This window comes from Arachis duranensis, chromosome 5 (genome assembly GCF_000817695.3).
Source record: "Arachis duranensis cultivar V14167 chromosome 5, aradu.V14167.gnm2.J7QH, whole genome shotgun sequence".
NCBI lineage: Eukaryota > Viridiplantae > Streptophyta > Magnoliopsida > Fabales > Fabaceae > Arachis > Arachis duranensis.
Window position 1 is genome coordinate 31,119,928 of NC_029776.3, and position 17,679 is coordinate 31,137,606.

The 17,679-nt window shown below is 35.0% G+C and overlaps 1 protein-coding gene and 1 pseudogene across 1 annotated transcript; both read left to right on the forward strand.

Annotated features, from left to right (window-relative positions):
• Positions 1-2,925: 2,925 nt before the first annotated feature.
• Positions 2,926-4,231, forward strand: LOC107489051 (phosphatidylserine decarboxylase proenzyme 2-like; annotated as a pseudogene).
• A 1,248-nt stretch (positions 4,232-5,479) lies between these two features.
• LOC107489052 (alcohol dehydrogenase 1-like) lies at positions 5,480-6,053 on the forward strand. The gene is made up of 3 exons (XM_016109831.3): positions 5,480-5,575; positions 5,679-5,840; positions 5,937-6,053. The coding sequence occupies exons 1-3, from the start codon at positions 5,492-5,494 to the stop codon at positions 6,051-6,053; spliced, it is 363 nt and encodes a 120-aa protein (XP_015965317.1). The 5' UTR covers positions 5,480-5,491.
• Positions 6,054-17,679: the final 11,626 nt, after the last annotated feature.

Consider the following 17,679-nt stretch of genomic DNA (forward strand, 5'->3'; position numbering starts at 1 on the left):
ATAAGCCAAAAAAAAAAAAAGAAAAAGAAAAAAACTCTACTTTATTAATAACATACAAGTCCATTATGCCTAGATCCAAAAATGCTATGCTTTCACATATTAGAACGGCTCCCCACATTAGTTGGCTAGTCTGATTGAGCTCTGGCTGCGACAAACTACACATTGCCTGTAATTAATAAACCATCAGGTTAGTATAACGGCACTACAGGTTAAGGCCTTTGCAACACTACAAAATTAAAGACTCCACCACAATTTCACTCAAAACAATCAGAGCCATTAACATTTTTTTATTTTATATCTTAATGGACATAACAATCGGAATTTCAATCTTTGACATACCTAAAATTTTTTCTATCATTATACATTAGATAGGCGCGATTTCATCTTCGAGCTGGAGAGCTTCTCGCATCCCACGCCGGTTCCAGTCCCAGGTGGAGGCTCTCCTCCATGGTAGCACCTCCTCCACCTGGCTTCTCACGTTCAAGGATGCATGTGCTCCTTTGACAGTAGTCGTCAGCCATCCCGTTCACTTTCTCTCTCACGCAACCTGGCATCCTTTTCAAAGGGAGTGGGTGAGTTACTTGCTGCCCACTCTCCTCCTTTCTCTCTTCCCCTTTCCTTCTTACCCTTCAACCCCAAGAGTGATCTTCTTCATTCCAATTTAGTATTGGCCAAGTTGGATAGGTACAGAGGATAGTGCTACAGAAACAACAACAACAACGATGATTCTCATGGCCACTGTCACTCTTCGAGGCCTCACTCTCGCTTCTCTAATTCTCCGATGACGTACCACAACCCTTGTTTAAGCCTCGTGCACTTCCGCTCTGGTGGCTGGGACTTCTAAAGGCCACCACGTTGCTCTCCCAATAGGACTGTAGGTTTCCACCCAATCGGTCCCGGCGACAGGTTCGGACCGATGAATAGTGACGGTTTCGAGGAGTTTCGCCAGGTGAGGTGCTATACTTTTCACTGTGATTTGGATCTTGGTTGCCCTTCTCCTATTTTAATTTTTTACCTTTTTTACATTTTTTTGGTTCTTTTGAGCATAAGCGTCGTGCTGAACATGATAATGGAGAACAATGGGTTGAAGTCATTTCTTGGGAGTCTCGAGCTTATGATTATAATAATTTTCTGGTCATTTGAAATTTTTCAGATTTGAGATCTAAAAATTACGAAGATAATGTTTGATCTAAATTTTAGACTGTTGGGTATAGTTAATTGGGTGCTATGGACTGAATTTTATAAGACAGGATATATCATCTCTTTGGTTTTTGTGTAAACAGGTAACATTTCTTCATTCTCTTCTGTTGTTGGTTTTCACCATGTTTTTCTTTCTGAATTTATATATAATCTTTGATGTTTTAATCATAAGAAAAGGAAAATCTTAGTGATGCTATAGAGTTTGATTCTCTTATTACCAATCAAGCATGTAGTCTTTTTCGCCCTTCTGAGATATGTTTGTAGTGATGCTGTGAGTCTATTTTGTGACCTAATGATATACTTTTTCTTTATTTGTATGTAAATTAAGATAGATTAGAACTAACTAACAAAATCATACAAACAACAATACACCAAAAGAAAAATCAAAACTAAAGATAATAAAATGAAACTTTGATATATTGATATGGTTTTTCCGCTTTTTTTTTATCTTGAAATGAAACTGCAGATTCCATAAAGGTGGTTTACTGTTAAACTGAAGTTTGAATGCTTAAAAAGTTGCTATTGTTGAATGGATATGAAAAAATTAGCTTATTATTCTTGTTTCTGCAACAACCATGTTAACATGTCGTTGCACCTTTTTCCTTGCTGTTTGCATCTATGAATTCTTAAAATGCTCATTCTTGTGTAAATAGATTATGTTGCTGGAGTGGACAGATGACTTGGAGGCTTATATTCTTAAGGGTTATGGTAACTCCCACAACTATAGAATGGGATTGCCATTACTTGAAGATGTTGTGCAGTCTATGGAACAAGCTATTCAAGATGAAAAAGGTACTTCAGATGTTGTAATGTTAAGTGTGTATTACATCTTCTTGTGCATGGCATATTCATTAAATGAAACTTTTGAGACTATGAGATTTATGTATGGATTAGTCTCTTTTAGTTAATGATATTTCATCTATTAAAATTTTTTAAAAATAGCTTTTGATGGTACTAGGAAATTGAAAAAGGTTAATCAAGTCCTAGGAAATTTAAAAACTTTTCGTGCACTAAAAAAAGTTCTACTAGAGTAGCTCAGTCAGAATTTAGAACAATTCTCCTAAATTTTGTACTCAAAATACAAGAACGTGAAAAACTGAAAAGTATTTGATATTCATATACGGGTGAATATATTCATATATTTCATTATTCTATTAGTTCTTCATTTAATTAAATTTTCTTTATTTTTGGCAGCCTAGCTACTTACTCTTTCTCAAATATATAACAATATAATTCAGGTTTTAATCTTGATTTCCAAACTATTAATGATCGTATTTTGATCCCTTGCGAACCTATCTTAATTTGTCTTCAAATTTTGATTTTCCTCCCTTTTTGACATTTTTTTCGGTTCTTTTGAAGATAAGCGGTACACAAATTGAATAATTCAGAAGAAGATTCGGCCATTTGGTTTTTATTCTTCCACATTTGCTTAACATCAAGCAAGAGATGTAAGAAGTGTAACATATGAAACCATTTGATTTTTACACAATATCAAGTGATGCATGATGAATACTGGTTTCAGGTAACTATTAGTATATCTACTACCATTTCTTGATCACATTCTATATTTCAACTTCTTCCTTAATTTTGAAGATTTTATGTTCCTTGAAAATTGGAATATATTCTGTCGTTTAATTCTTTCAACTTAAATTATGTATATTTATGGTTATTGATTGTTCATTTTAGGGTCAAAAGTTTTCAGTTCAAGGTCTTTTGGAGAAAGAAATGTGTTCTAATGTTTTTGTTAATGAAACTTTGGTAATATTCCATTTGGCACCACAGGTATTTGTTGCTTTCTTTGTGTCTTATTTCTTTCAAATTCACTTTCATTTTGCAAGTAATTTGATTGCAAATTTTTATTTGAATGCTTTTTTATTGCAGGATTATCACAATTTCCATGTTCCAGTATCAGGAACTATTGAGCAATTTGTTGACATCCCTGGATGCTTATATACGATATGAGATAATGACCTAAGGAGAATCATTTTACATTTATGTTTTCTACTTTTTTTGGTGTTGATTGTCATTAGTATTTTTTTAAGGTCAATCCAATTGCTGTAAATAGCAAGTATTGTATTGTATTCACGGAGAATAAGCAAGTTGTTTCACTAATTTCTACTGTAGATTTTGGAAAGGTTTGTCATCCCTATCAATTTTAATTTACAAATGCCCAAGTTCATAACTAGGTCCTGCTCAAAATTCTACCACATGAATTTATTGGAGAATATTACTTTGTGGATAACAATTCCAATTTGTTATTTCACCATTGGCTGGGTTACGAAAAATGTAAAAGCTTACATTTCTTACCTTGAATAATTTATAAATAGCCATCATCCTAGAATTGAAACTACACGTTTTTGTATTCACAACAAAGTTATTCCATAGCTGTGCGCCTGATATTTAGTGTTTTTTTAACCTATATCTGGGAGTAATATATGATTTGGATTCAGGTGATGTTTGTTGCAATAGGAGCTACTATGGTCGGCAACATTACTTTTACAAGAAAAAAAGGGTGATTATGTCAAAAAGGGAGATGGGGTTTGCAAGTTACAGTTTATTACTGATGTCTCATTTTTCTGTTGCTTGAGAAATGATAAATTAGATTTTTTATTGTAGTGTCTAAAAACCTTTTTTTTTTGAAATTTCACTAATATCTATTAAACAGTCGTTGAATATTGTGGATATTACATATAACATGATGAGTGAGATTTTGAATTAATAGGATTGTTACACTTAACATTTAGAAGCTATATCAACACTATGTTGTTTTTGCTTCTAATCAACATTTATTTACTTAATATACAGTTTGAAGATTTTAATTATATGAATACATTTTTTTTGGGGTTTGATAATTGGTTCAACTCTTTAAATACATGCAAACTATGCATGGGTTGAAGTCCATTTTGTTTTGATTTGTTCTCTACAGAATTCAATAGCAATTGATGAAGATCTTCTAGCAAATAGTAGGAGATCACTATAGACCTTGGTTTGTGTGGAGATGAGATTGGGCATCTCTATGAAACTGTCTTGAAATCTGGTTGACCAACTTGGAATTGTTCAATTTGTGTACCATTTTCTTCTAAATCTAACCAATAACCATGACATTGCTAATTTGACATTTTTTTTTGGTTCTTCAGTTGCAAGTCTTCTTGCAGAAGGGAAAAAGAGTCGGCGAAGGCCGAAGAAGCATGGGCCCTCGGTAAGTATACCTTTTCTTTGAGAAATCATTTTTGGCAAAAAAATGTATTGTTTCTTTCAGAAATGGTATCAGTACAGTTTGTAAATCGAATATAATATTTCTTTCTATTTGATGAATAGCTTTCTGTCTTCATATTTTTATATCTGCACAGGTGTTTTCAATTTTGAGTACTTTGGCATATCTGATGAGGCGTAGCTAGAATCAAGTCCATTGAACATTAAGAATTTGAAGAGAGGTCTAATCCTGTGTATGCGAGGGTCCCTGTTCTAATCCGCCATGGCAAACCCATCTCTAAGTCTCTCATCATAGTAGAATATATTGATCAGAGTTGGTCCAATAATAATGCCCCTTCAATCCTTCCTTCTGATCCTTATGACAGAGCAATTGCTCGCTTTTGAGCCACTTATATAGATGAAAAGGTGATTTTTTTTTTGTTTTTTTCGATTTGAGTTTTTGCTATTTTTGCTGTTTTTTTCTCATTGTTTCATTAAAGTTGGATTATTTCTAATTATCGAGTAAAAGATCTTAAAAGTTTATGTTGGTGAGTTTTCAGAGACTTTGAATTGTTTAAAGACCATCGGTAACTCCATTCTTTATTAACAACTTTATAACTAGGTCACTATGATTAGATTATTTTTATTAATTATATTGATTATACTATTATTTCAATAAAATAAACTTCCATGGAATTCACATGGAAGTTTGTTACATGTTGTCAGTTAATAACTTAAGATTAGTTGGTAGGTTATAGTAGTTACTCTAATTAGTTAGCTTTCTCTTAACAATTTTTTCCTTTCTGTGCAAATAGGGGTAGTGGTTTCCTTCTATGAAGAGAATTATAACTATTGAAACAGAAGAAGAGAGGGAGCCATATTATAAGGTGATGGAAGAAGTGATTGAGAGGGTGGAAGAAGCTTTTGGAAAGTGCAGCAAAAGAAAGCCCTTCTTTGGTGGGGACAATGTTGGATTCCTTGACATTGCTTTTTATTTTGCTTAAATTTCAATTTTATGATGTCTTGCAGATTTTTTGGAAAGTTTGTTTCATGGAAGAAAGACTAAGATTTTAATGTTACTCAACAGGTAATTGCTGAAATGACCAATAGAGGCGTAGATCGTTCTGTTGAATGTACTGGCAGCATCCAAGCTATGATCTCAGCATTTGAATATGTCTATGATGTAATTGAATCAGAACTTGTTCTTTTTTTAATTTGTTGCTATAATGTTGTTATGATAAGTTATTTACTAATACTGAAACTGAAATATTCTATTCCCTTTTCAGGGTTGGGGTGTTGCTAATCTTGTTGGTGTGCCAAGCAAAGATGATGTTTTCAAAACTCATCCTATGAACTTCTTGAATGAGAGAACTCTCAAGGGTACCTTCTATGGTAACTACAAACCCCGAACTGATCTTCCTAATGTTGTGGAGAAGTACATGAAAGGGGTAAGCTTTTTATACTAAACTCTTCATTGTAGTCTTAACAAGTTGATATGTTTTTATTCATGTTGCTAATGGATCTCTTCATTGGTTATAATTCAGGAGTTGGAACTTGAGAAATTTATCACTCACACCATTCCGTTCCCAGAGATTAACAAGCCTTCTAATTTGATGCTGAAAGGAGAGTCCATCAAGTGCATCATTCGGATGGACGAATAAACTTAACATTGAGAAAAGTGTCCCTGATAGGGGACATTTCTCTTTCAGAGAAAAAGAAAAAAATACAAAAATAAACATCGTTTGTAATCCCTTTTAAAAGTTATCGAGTTTGTAGAGTTTGATTTTGAATGTAGAGAATGGATGATAGGCCTTTTCCTACTACTATTGTGTAATTTTTGTTTCTGATAAAAAAAATATTGTTGTCAAATACTTGTTCTTGTCACATATTTAGTATCTCTTATATCTCAGTGGTAGAGCTGCATGTTTAAATTCTTAGTTCCCAAATTGGCATATTAATGTTGATGTGTGATAAAATGCAACCGTTTATGGTCTTATCAACATAGAAGTATATACATAATACATCATCGTGTTAAGAATTCATCAATTTTTAAAAGGACGATATCATTGAAAGAAGAAAAAAGAAAACACATCTTCAATATGAAAGATTAAGATCAAATATTTAATTGTGTTTTTTTATGTATGATATATGTCCTCTGGAGCTGCAAATTCTTGGGATAGTTTGGCTTGAAATGCACAACTGATTTTTTTGAGCTGTTCACGTTATAATCATTTCTATCTACTCTCTTTAAAATATAAAATGTGAATTTTAGTTTTCATCTCATTTATTTTCTCATAACTATGTGTTCATGGATTAGTTATATGTGTTTCTTCAAGTTTTTTTGAAGGTTTGTTTTGGTAAGAAACATGCAATCATAGGAAGATAAAATAAAACATTAAAATTTGTGTGTTAGTTGGTTATGCAAAGAAACATAAACTCTTTTTTGATTCAATAGTCAAATTTGCGGAGAAATGGGCAAAAGTTAAATATGAATGAATACTTGATTTTTTAATGATAAAATGAAAACTTGATTTTCCCATGTTCTAATAGTGGTTTTATCATTACTACGAAACTTATTATATGTTCCTTTTTTTGGCTTAGAACGAGCATATTCAAATTATATTATTAGTTGTTTAAGTTTCTTTATGTTGGATGAAATAGTTACAACTTCGTTGGTTGGTGGTAACAAAGTGCAAGCAAGAAGACACTGTTAAAGTAAAATTGAAGTGGCTCAGAATGCAAAGAATTTTAAAATTGTGTATATGCTTCTAATTCCTATTTAAATCCTTAAATCTTGATTTAGATTATTGGTTGTCATTTGTTGATATTGGAAGTGTTTATAACTTTTGCGATTAGTACTTTTTTTTATGAAGTGATTGATTAATTGATTGATAAAATATGAAAAAATTTTAGTTAAATAGAATAAAGTGAGTCAATCTATACATGAGTCAAGGAGAGTAGTTATGATGTACTTAGGTAACTTGTGACTTATTCTTATCTCTTTTAATTTTTTAATTTTTTTTAAATTAAAACCTCATAAGATTTCTTTTTTCTCTAAAGAAATTTATTTCTTTTCACCAACATTTAGTTTGCTTATTGAAAAGTGTAGTATGTCATGCTTTTTAATAATCTGAAGGTTTTATAACAACATACAGTTCAAATAAAAGTGTTTCAATTTGCAAAAGAAACATTGCACATCATGCTTCAAAAATAAAGCACAGAAATGATTTCTCTCTTCTTTATTTCTTTCTTTCTTTCTATCTTTTGTTTTATATATATTTTTTAAATTTTTACTATTGAAAGAGATGACTAAAATTCAAGAAAAAAAGATACATCAAATGAAAAAAATATATAAATGAGAATATGTTAGGAGAAAGGAAAATTTTTTATTTGAGTTTGTATATTGTCGTATTTGCTACTTATTATTCTGTTAATATTTCAAAGTTACTGGTGCACGTAATTTGTGATCATCAACAATGGCGCCAATAGACTTGGAGCTCTTAAACGTGAATCACATTTTGTCACAACTTCACACAACTAACCAGCAAGTGCACTGGGTCGTCCAAGTAGTACCTTATGTGAGTAAGGGTCGATCCCACGGGGATTGTTGGTATGAAGCAAGCTATGGTCATCTTGTAAATCTCAGTCAGGCAGATTCAAATGGTAATAATGGTTTTCGAATATAAGGATAAATAAACGGAAAATAAAGATAGAGATACTTATGTAAATCATTGGTGGGAATTTCAAATAAATGTATGGAGATGCTTTGTTCCTGTTGAATCTCTGCTTTTCTACTGCCTTCATCCAATTCTTCTTACTCCTTTCTATGGCAAGCTGTATGTAGGGCATCACTGTTGTCAATGGCTACTTCCCATCTTCTCAGTGAAAATGGTCCAAATGCTCTGTCACAGCACAGCTAATCATCTGTCGGTTCTCGATCATGTCGGAATAGAATCCATTGATTCTTTTGCGTCTGTCACCACGCCCAACAATCGTGAGTTTGAAGCTCGTCATAGTCATTCAATCCCTGAATTCTACTCGAAATACCACAGACAAGGTTTAGACTTTCCGGATTCTCAAGAATGGCTGCCAATAATTCTAGCTTATACCACAAAGATTCTGATTAAGGAATCTAAAAGATATTCACTCGTTCTAAGGTAGAACAGAAGTGGTTGTCAGTCACGCGTTCATAGGTGAAAATGATGATGAGTGTCACGGATCATCACATCCATCATGTTGAAGTGCAGCGAATATCTTAGAACAAGAATAAGCTGAATTGAATAGAAAATAGTAGTAATTGCATTAATACTCGAGGTACAGCAGAGCTCCACACCTTTAATCTATGGTGTGTAGAAACTCCACTGTTGAAAATACATAAGTGATGGTCCAGGCATGGCCAAATGGCTAGCCCCCAAAATGTGATCAAAGATGTAAAATCCCAGATGAAAATACAATAGTAAAAAGTTCTATTTATATTAGACTAGCTACTAGGGTTTACAGAAATAATTCTAAGTGTAGAAATCCATTTTCGGGGCCCACTTTGGTGTGTGCTTGGGCTGAGCTTGAGCTTTACACGTGCAGAGGCTTCTCTTGGGGTTAAACGTCAATTTGTAATGTCTGTTTGGCGTTTAACTCTGGTTTGTGACGTGTTTCTGGTGTTTTACTCCAGAATGCAGTATGGAGCTGGCGTTGAACACCAGTTTGCGTCATCTAAACTCGAATAAAGTATGAACTATTATATATTGCTGGAAAGCCCTAGATGTCTACTTTTCAACGCAGTTGAGAGCACGCCATTTGAAGTTCTATAGCTCTAAAAGATATATTTCGAGTGCAGGGAGGTCAGAATCCAACAGCATCAGCAGTCCTTTTTCAGCTTGAATCAGATTTTTGCTCAGGTCCATCAATTTCAGCCATAAAATACCTGAAATTATAGAAAAACACACAAACTCATAGTAAAGTCCAGAAATATGAATTTTGCATAAAAACTAATAAAAACATCCCTAAAAGTTGCCAGATCCTACTAAAAACTACCTAAAAACAATGCCAAAAAGCGTATAAATTATCCGCTCATCACAACACCAAACTTAAATTGTTGCTTGTCCCTAAGCAACTGAAAAATTAGGATAAAAAGAAGAGAATATACTATAAATCTCAAAACATCAATGAATATTAGTTCTAACTAGATGAGCGAGACTTGTAGCTTTTTGCTTCTGAACAGTTTTGGCATCTCACTTTATCCTTTGAAGTTTAGAAAGATTGCCATCTATAGAAACTCAGAATTCAGATAGTGTTATTAATTCTCCTAGTTAATTATGTTGATTCTTGAACACAACTACTTTTATGAGTCTTGGCCGTGGCCCTAAGCACTTTGTTTTCTAGTATTACCACCGGATACATAAATGCCACAGACACATGACTAGGTGAACCTTTTCAGATTGTGACTTAGCTTTGCTAAAGTCCTCAGTTAGAGGTGTCCAGAGCTCTTAAGCACACTCTTTTTTCTTTGGATCATGACTTTAACCACTCAGTCTCAAGCTTTTCACTTGGACCTGCATGCCACAAGCACATGGTTAGGGACAGCTTGATTTAGCCTTTTATAATTTTTTTCGCCACTTTTTTTTTCCGCAAGCTTTGTTCTTTACTGCTTTTTCTTGCTTCAAGAATCAATTTTTTTATTTTTCAGATCATCAATAACATTTCTCTTTTTCATCATTCTTTCAAGAGCCAACAATTTTAACATTCATAAACAACAAGATAAAAAATATGCACTGTTCAAGCATTCATTCAGCAAACAAAAAGTATTGTCACCACATCAATATAATTAAATTAATTTCAAGGATGAATTTGAAACTCATGTACTTCTTGTTCTTTTGCATTAAAAACATTTTTCATTTAAGAAAGGTGAAGGATTCATGGAATTATTCATAGCCTTAAGACATATTTACTAAATACTAACGATCATGTAGTAAAGACACAAACATAGATAAACATGAAGCTCAAAAACCGAAAAACAGAGAGATAAGAACAAGGAAGTTAAGGAATGAGTCCACCTTAGTAATGGTGGCGCCTTCTCCTTGAAGGACCAATGGTGTTCTTGAGCTCCTCTACGTCTCTTCCTTGCCTTTTTTGCTCCTCCCTCATAGCTCTTTGATCTTCTCTAATCTCATTGAAAATGATGGAGTGCTCTTGGTGTTCCACCCTTAATTGGTTCATGTCATGACTCAATCCTTCTAGAGAAGTGTTGAGTTGTTCCCAATAGTTGTTTGGAGAAAAATGTATCCCTTGAGGCATCTCAGGGACTTCTTGATGATGAGCTTCCTCATGCGTCTCTTAAGATCCATGGATGGCCTCTCTTGTTTGCTCCATCCTCTTCTTAGTGATGGGCTTGTCCTCTTCAATGAGGATGTCTCCTTCTATGACAACTCCAGCTGAGTAGCATAGATGGCATATCAGATGAGGAAAAGCTAGCCTTGCCAAGATGGAGGGCTTTTCGGCTACTTTGTAGAATTCTAGAGAGATAACTTCATGAACTTCTACTTTCTCTCCAATCATGATGCTATGGATCATGATGGCCCAATCCACAGTTACTTCAGATTGGTTGCTAGTGGGGATGATGGAGTGTTGGATGAACTCCAACCATCCTCTAACCACAGGCTTAAGGTCCAGTCTTCTCAATTGAACCGGCTTGCCTTTAGAGTCTCTTTTCCATTGAGCTCCTTCCACACATATGTCCATGAACTTGGTCTAACCTTTGATCAAAGTTGACCCTTCTAGTGTAGGGGCGTGCATCTTCTTGCATCATAGGCAAGTTGAATGCCAACCTTACATTTTCCGGACTGAAATCTAAGCATTTTCCCCGAACTATTGTAAGATAATTCTTTGGATTCAGGTTCATACTTTGATCATGGTTCCTAGTGATCCATGCATTGGCATAGAACTCTTGAACCATTAAGATTCCGAGTTGTTGAATAGGGTTGGTAAAAACATCCCAACCTCTTCTTTGGATCTCATGTCGGATCTCCGGATACTTATTTTTCTTGAGCATGAAAGGGACCTCAGGGATCACCTTCTTCTTGGCCACAACTTCATAGAAGTGGTCTTGATGGGATTTTGAGATGAGTCTTTCCATCTCCCATGACTCGGAGGTGGAAGCTTTTGTCTTCCCTTTCCTCTTTCTAGAGGTTTCTCCGGCCTTAGGTGCCATCAATGGTTATGGAAAAATAAAAAAAATCTATGTTTTTACCACACCAAACTTAGAATGTTGCTCGTCCTTGAGCAAAAGAAGAAAGAATAGATGAAGAAGAAGAAGATATGGAGGAGAGGGAGAGAGATGTGTATTCGGCCAAGAGGGAGAAGAGAGAGTTGTGTTGTGTGAAAATGAAGAAGTGTGGAGGGGTTTATATAGTGGAGGGAGAGGGGTTGGGGTTCGGTCTTGTAGGGTGGGTTTAGGTGGGAAAGAGATTTTGAATTTGAAGGTAGGTGGGGATCCTGTGGGGTCCACAGATCCTGAGGTGATCATGTGGGGTCCACAGATCCTGAGGTGTCAAGGATTTATCATCCATGCACCAATTAGGCATGTAAAATGCCCTCTGCATGCAATCCTGGCATTTAACGCCAGACTGAAGCTTGTTCTGGCGTTAAATGCCCAAATGTAGCATGTTTCTGCCTGATGCTTGTTGCTGGCGTTAAATGCCAGCTTTCCTCAGGTGGAATCCTGGCGTTTAAACGCCAGACTGCTGCTTGTTTCTGGCGTTCAACGCCAGATTCATGCCCTGTTCTGGCGTTGAACGCCAGCCAGATGCTCCTTACTGGCGTTTAAACACCAGTAAGCTCTTCCTCTAGGGTGTGCTGTTTCTTCTGCTGTTTTTGATTCTGTTTTTAATTTTAGATTTCACATGATCATGAACCTAATAAAACATAAAAGAACAATAAAAATATAGATAAATAAAAATTGGGTTGCCTCCCAATAAGCACTTCTTTAATGTCAATAGCTTGACAGTGAGCTCTCATGGAGCTTCACAGATGTTTCAGAGCATTGTTGGGACCTCCCAACACCAAACTTAGAGTTTGAATGTGGGGGTTCAACACCAAACTTAGAGTTTGGTTTTGGCCTCCCAACACCAAATTTAGAGTTTGATTGTGGGGGCTTTGTTTGACTCTGTATTGAGAGAAGCTTATCATGCCTCTTTTCCATGTTTACAGAAGGATAACCTTGAGTTTTAAACACAAGGTAGTCCCCATTCAATTGAAGGACTAACTCTCTTCTGTCAACATCAATCACAACTCCTGCTGTGGCTAGGAAGGGTCTTCCAAGAATGATTGATTCATTTTCATCCTTCCCAGTGTCTAAGATTATGAAATCAGCAGGGATGTAAATGCCTTTAACCTTTACCAACACGTCCTCTACCAATCCATAAGCTTGTTTTATTGACTTGTCTGCCATCTCTAATGAGATTCTTGCAGCTTGTACCTCAAAGATCCCCAGCTTCTCCATTATAGAGATTGGCATAAGATTTATACCTGACCCCAGGTCACACAGAGCCTTCTTAAAGATCATGGTACCTATGGTACAGGATATCAAGAATTTACCAGGATCTTGTTTCTTTTGAGGTAGAGTTTGCTGAACCCATGTATCTAGTTCACTAATGAGCAAGGGAGGTTCACCTTCCCAAGTCTCATTACCAAACAACTTGGCATTCAGCTTCATGATAGCTCCTAGATATTGAGCAACCTGGGAATCTCTATGGTCTCTAGGTGAGCCTCAGATTCCTTAGGTTCCTCAGTTTGGAACTCCTTTTTGTTTAGATGACATCCCAAGAGGTCTTCCTCACTGGGATTCACATCCTTCTCCTCCTCTTTGGGTTCATCCATTGTGATTATGTCAATGGCCTTGCACTCTCTTTTTGGATTCTCTTTTGTATTGCTTGGGAGAGTACTAGGAGGGGTTTCAGTGATTTTCTTACTTAGCTGGCCCACTTGTGCCTCCAAATTTCTAATGGAGGACCTTGTTTCACTCATGAAACTTATAGTGGCCTTAGATAGATCAGAGACTATGTTTGCTAAGTTAGAGGGGTTATGCTCAAAATTCTCTGTCTGTTGCTGAGAAGATGATGGAAAATGCTTGCTATTGCTAAGCCTGTTTATTCCACCATTATTAAAGCCTTGTTGGGACCTTTGTTGATCCTTCCATGAGAAATTTGGATGGTTTCTCCATGAGAAATTATATGTGTTCCCATAGGGTTCGCCCATGTAATTCACCTTTGCCATTGCAGGGTTCTCAGGATCATAAGCTTTTTCTTCAGAAGATGCCTCTTTAGTACTGTTGGATGCATTTTGCCATCCATTCAGACTCTGAGAAATCATGTTGACTTACTGAGTCAACATTTTGTTCTGAGCCAATATGGCATTCAGAGCATCAATTTCAAGAACTCCCCTTTTCTAAGGCGTCCAATTACTCACAGGATTCCTCTCAGAGGTGTACATGAATTGGTTATTTGCAACCATGTCAATGAGTTCTTGAGCTTCTGTAGGCATTTTCTTTAGGTGAATGGATCCACCTGCAGAGTGGTCCAATAACATCTTAGACAATTCAGACAGACCATCATAGAATATATCCAGGATGGTCTATTCTGAAAGCATATCAGAAGGACACTTTTTGGTCAGTTGCTTGTATCTCTCCCAAGCTTCGTAGAGGGATTCACCTTCTTTCTGTCTGAAGGTTTCAACATCCACTCTAGTCTTACTCAGCTTTTGAGGAGGAAAGAACTTGGCCAAGAAGGTCGTGACCAGCTTATCCCTAGAGTTTAGGCTATCTTTAGGTTGAGAGTCCAACCATACTCTAGCTCTGTCATTTACAGCAAAAGGGAAAAGCATAAGCCTGTAGACCTCGGGATCAATCCCATTGGTCTTAACAGTATCACAGACCTGCAAGAATTCAGTTAAGAACTAAAAAAGATCTTCTGATGGAAGTCCATGAAACTTGCAATTCTGTTGCATTAGAGAAACTAATTGAGGCTTCAGCTCAAAATTGTTTGCTCCAATGGCAGGGATTGAGATGCTTCTTCCATGTAATTTGGAATTTGGTGCAGTAAAGTCACCAAGCATCTTCCTTGCATTGCTGTTGTTGGGTTCGGCTGCCATATCCTTTTCCTGTTCGAAAATTTCAGTTAGGTCCTCTTCAGAGTACTATGCTTTAGCTGCTCTTAGCTTCCTCTTCAAGGTCCTTTCAGGTTCAGGATCAGCTTCAACAAGAATACCTTTTTCCTTGTTCTTGCTCATATGAAAGAGAAGAAAACAAAGAGAGAAGAGGAATCCTCTATGTCACAGTATAGAGATTCTTTTATGTGAGTAGAAAAAGAGGAGAATAGAAGAAAGGGAAGAAAAATTTGAACACAGAAGAGAAGAGAGGGTTCAAATTTTTGAGATGAAGAGAAGAGTGTTAGTAAAAGAATAAATAAATAGAAAGAGATGAGAAAGAGAATTTCGAAAATAGTTTTTGAAAAATGGTTAGTGATTTTCGAAAATTGAGATAAGAAATACAATTAAAATTAAAATTTGAAACAATTAGTTAATTAAAAGAATTTTGAAAAAGAGTGAGGAATTTCCGAAAATTAGAGAGAGAAAAGTAGTTAGGTGGTTTTGAAAAAGATAAAAATTAGTAAAACAAACAAAAAGTTAATTAGTTAGTTGAAAAAGATTTGAAATTCAATTTTGAACAGATAGGAAGTTAGAAAAGATTTTTGAAATCAATTTTGAAAAAAATATGATTTGAAAAAGATATTTTGAAAAGATATAATTGAAAAAGATATTTTGGAAAAGATTTGATTTTTCAAATTAAAATTTACTTGACTAACAAGAAACTAAAAGATATGATTCTAGAATTTAAAGATTGAACCTTTCTTAACAAGAAAGTAACAAACTTCAAATTTTTGAATCAATCACATTAATTGTTAGTAAAGTTTTTGAAATTTTGAAATAAAGATAAGAAAAATATTTTGAAAATCAAATAAGAAAATTTTTGAAAAATAATAAAAAAATGAAAAAGATTTGATTTTTGAAAAAGATTTTGAAAAGATAAGATTTTTAAAATTGAAATCTTGACTTGACTAATAAGAAACAACTTATTTTAAAAATTTTTGGCTAAGTCAACCCAAAGATTTCAAATTTTTTGAGAGAAATAAGGAAAATATATTTTTTTATTTTTTTGAATTTTTAAGGATGAGAGAAAAAAAGGAAAAGATGTCATATTTGTGTTTTTCTCTTTTTTTTTGAATAAACAGCAAGAATGACACAAGACATGAAAAATTAATATTAAAACACATAATGCATGCAAGAACACTATGAATATCAAGATGAACACTAAGAACACTTTGAAGATCAAGATGAACATCAAGACTTATTTTTGAAAAATTTTCAAGAAAAGAAAAACATGCAAGACACCAAACTTAGAAATTTTCAATGCTTAGACACTATGAATGCAAAAATGCATATGAAAAACAACAAAAGATACAAAACAAGAAAATATGAAGATCAAACAAGAAGACTTACCAAGAACAACTTGAAGATCATGAAGAACACATGCATGAATTTTCGAAAAATGCAAAAGTTTTTAAAACATGCAATTGACACCAAACTTAAAATTGACACTAGACTCAAACAAGAAACACAAAATATTTTTTATTTTATGATTTTATAAAAAAAATTTCGAAAATTATTTTTTTAAAAAACGAAAACAAAGAAAAAAAATTTTGAAAGATTTTTGAAAATTTTTTGAAAAGCAAATTACCTAATCTGAGCAACAAGATGAACCGTCAGTTGTCCAAACTCGAACAATCCCCGGCAACGGTGCCAAAAACTTGGTGCGCGTAATTTGTGATCATCAACAATGGCGCCAATAGACTTGGAGCTCTCAAACATGAATCACACTTTGTCACAACTTCACACAACTAACCAGCAAGTGCACTGGGTCGTCCAAGTAATACCATACGTGAGTAAGGGTCGATCCCACGGAGATTGTTGGTATGAAGCAAGCTATGGTCATCTTGTAAATCTCAGTCAGGCAGATTCAAATGGTAATAATAATTTTCGAATATAAGGATAAATAAACGGAAAATAAAGATAGAGATACTTATGTAAATCATTGGTGGGAATTTCAGATAAATGTATGGAGATGCTTTGTTCCTGTTGAATCTCTACTTTCCTAATGCCTTCATCCAATTCTTCTTACTCCTTTCTATGGCAAGCTGTATCTAGGGAATCACCGTTGTCAATGGCTACTTCCCATCCTCTCAGTGAAAATAGTCCAAATGCTCTATCAAAGCACGGCTAATAATTTGTCGGTTCTCGATCATGTCGGAATAGAATCTATTAATTCTTTTGCGTCTGTCACCACGTCCAACAATCACGAGTTTGAAGCTCGTCACAGTCATTCAATTCGTGAATCCTACTCGGAATACCACAGATAAGGTTTAGACTTTCCGGATTCTTAAGAATGGCCGCCAATAATTCTAGCTTATACCACAAAGATTCTGATTAAGGAATCTAAGAGATATTCACTCGTTCTAAGGTAGAACGGAAGTGGTTGTCAGTCACGCGTTCATAGGTGAAAATGATGATGAGTGTCACGGATCATCACATCCATCATGTTGAAGTGCAGCGAATATCTTAGAACAAGAATAAGCTAAATTGAATAGAAAATAGTAGTAATTGCATTAATACTCGAGGTACAGCAGAGCTCCACACCTTTAATCTATGGTGTGTAGAAACTCCACCGTTGAAAATACATAAGTGATGGTCCAGGCATGGCCAAATGGCTAGCCCCCAAAATGTGATCAAAGATGTAAAATCCCAGATGAAAATACAATAGTAAAAAGTTCTATTTATACTAGACTAGCTACTAGGGTTTACAGAAATAATTCTAACTGTAGAAATCCACTTACGGGGCCCACTTTGGTGTGTGCTTGGGCTGAGCTTGAACTTTACATGTGAAGAGGCTTCTCTTGGGGTTAAACGCCAAGTTGTAACGTCTGTTTGGCGTTTAACTCTGGTTTGTGACGTGTTTCTGGCGTTTTACTCCAGAATGCAGCATGGAGCTGGCGTTGAACGCCAGTTTGCATCATCTAAACTCGAATAAAGTATGAACTATTATATATTGCTGGAAAGCCCTGGATGTCTACTTTCCAACGCAGTTGAGAGCGTGCTATTTGGAGTTCTATATCTCCAAAAAACCCATTTCGAGTGCAGGGAGGTCAGAATCCAACAGCATCAGTAGTCCTTTTTCAGCCTGAA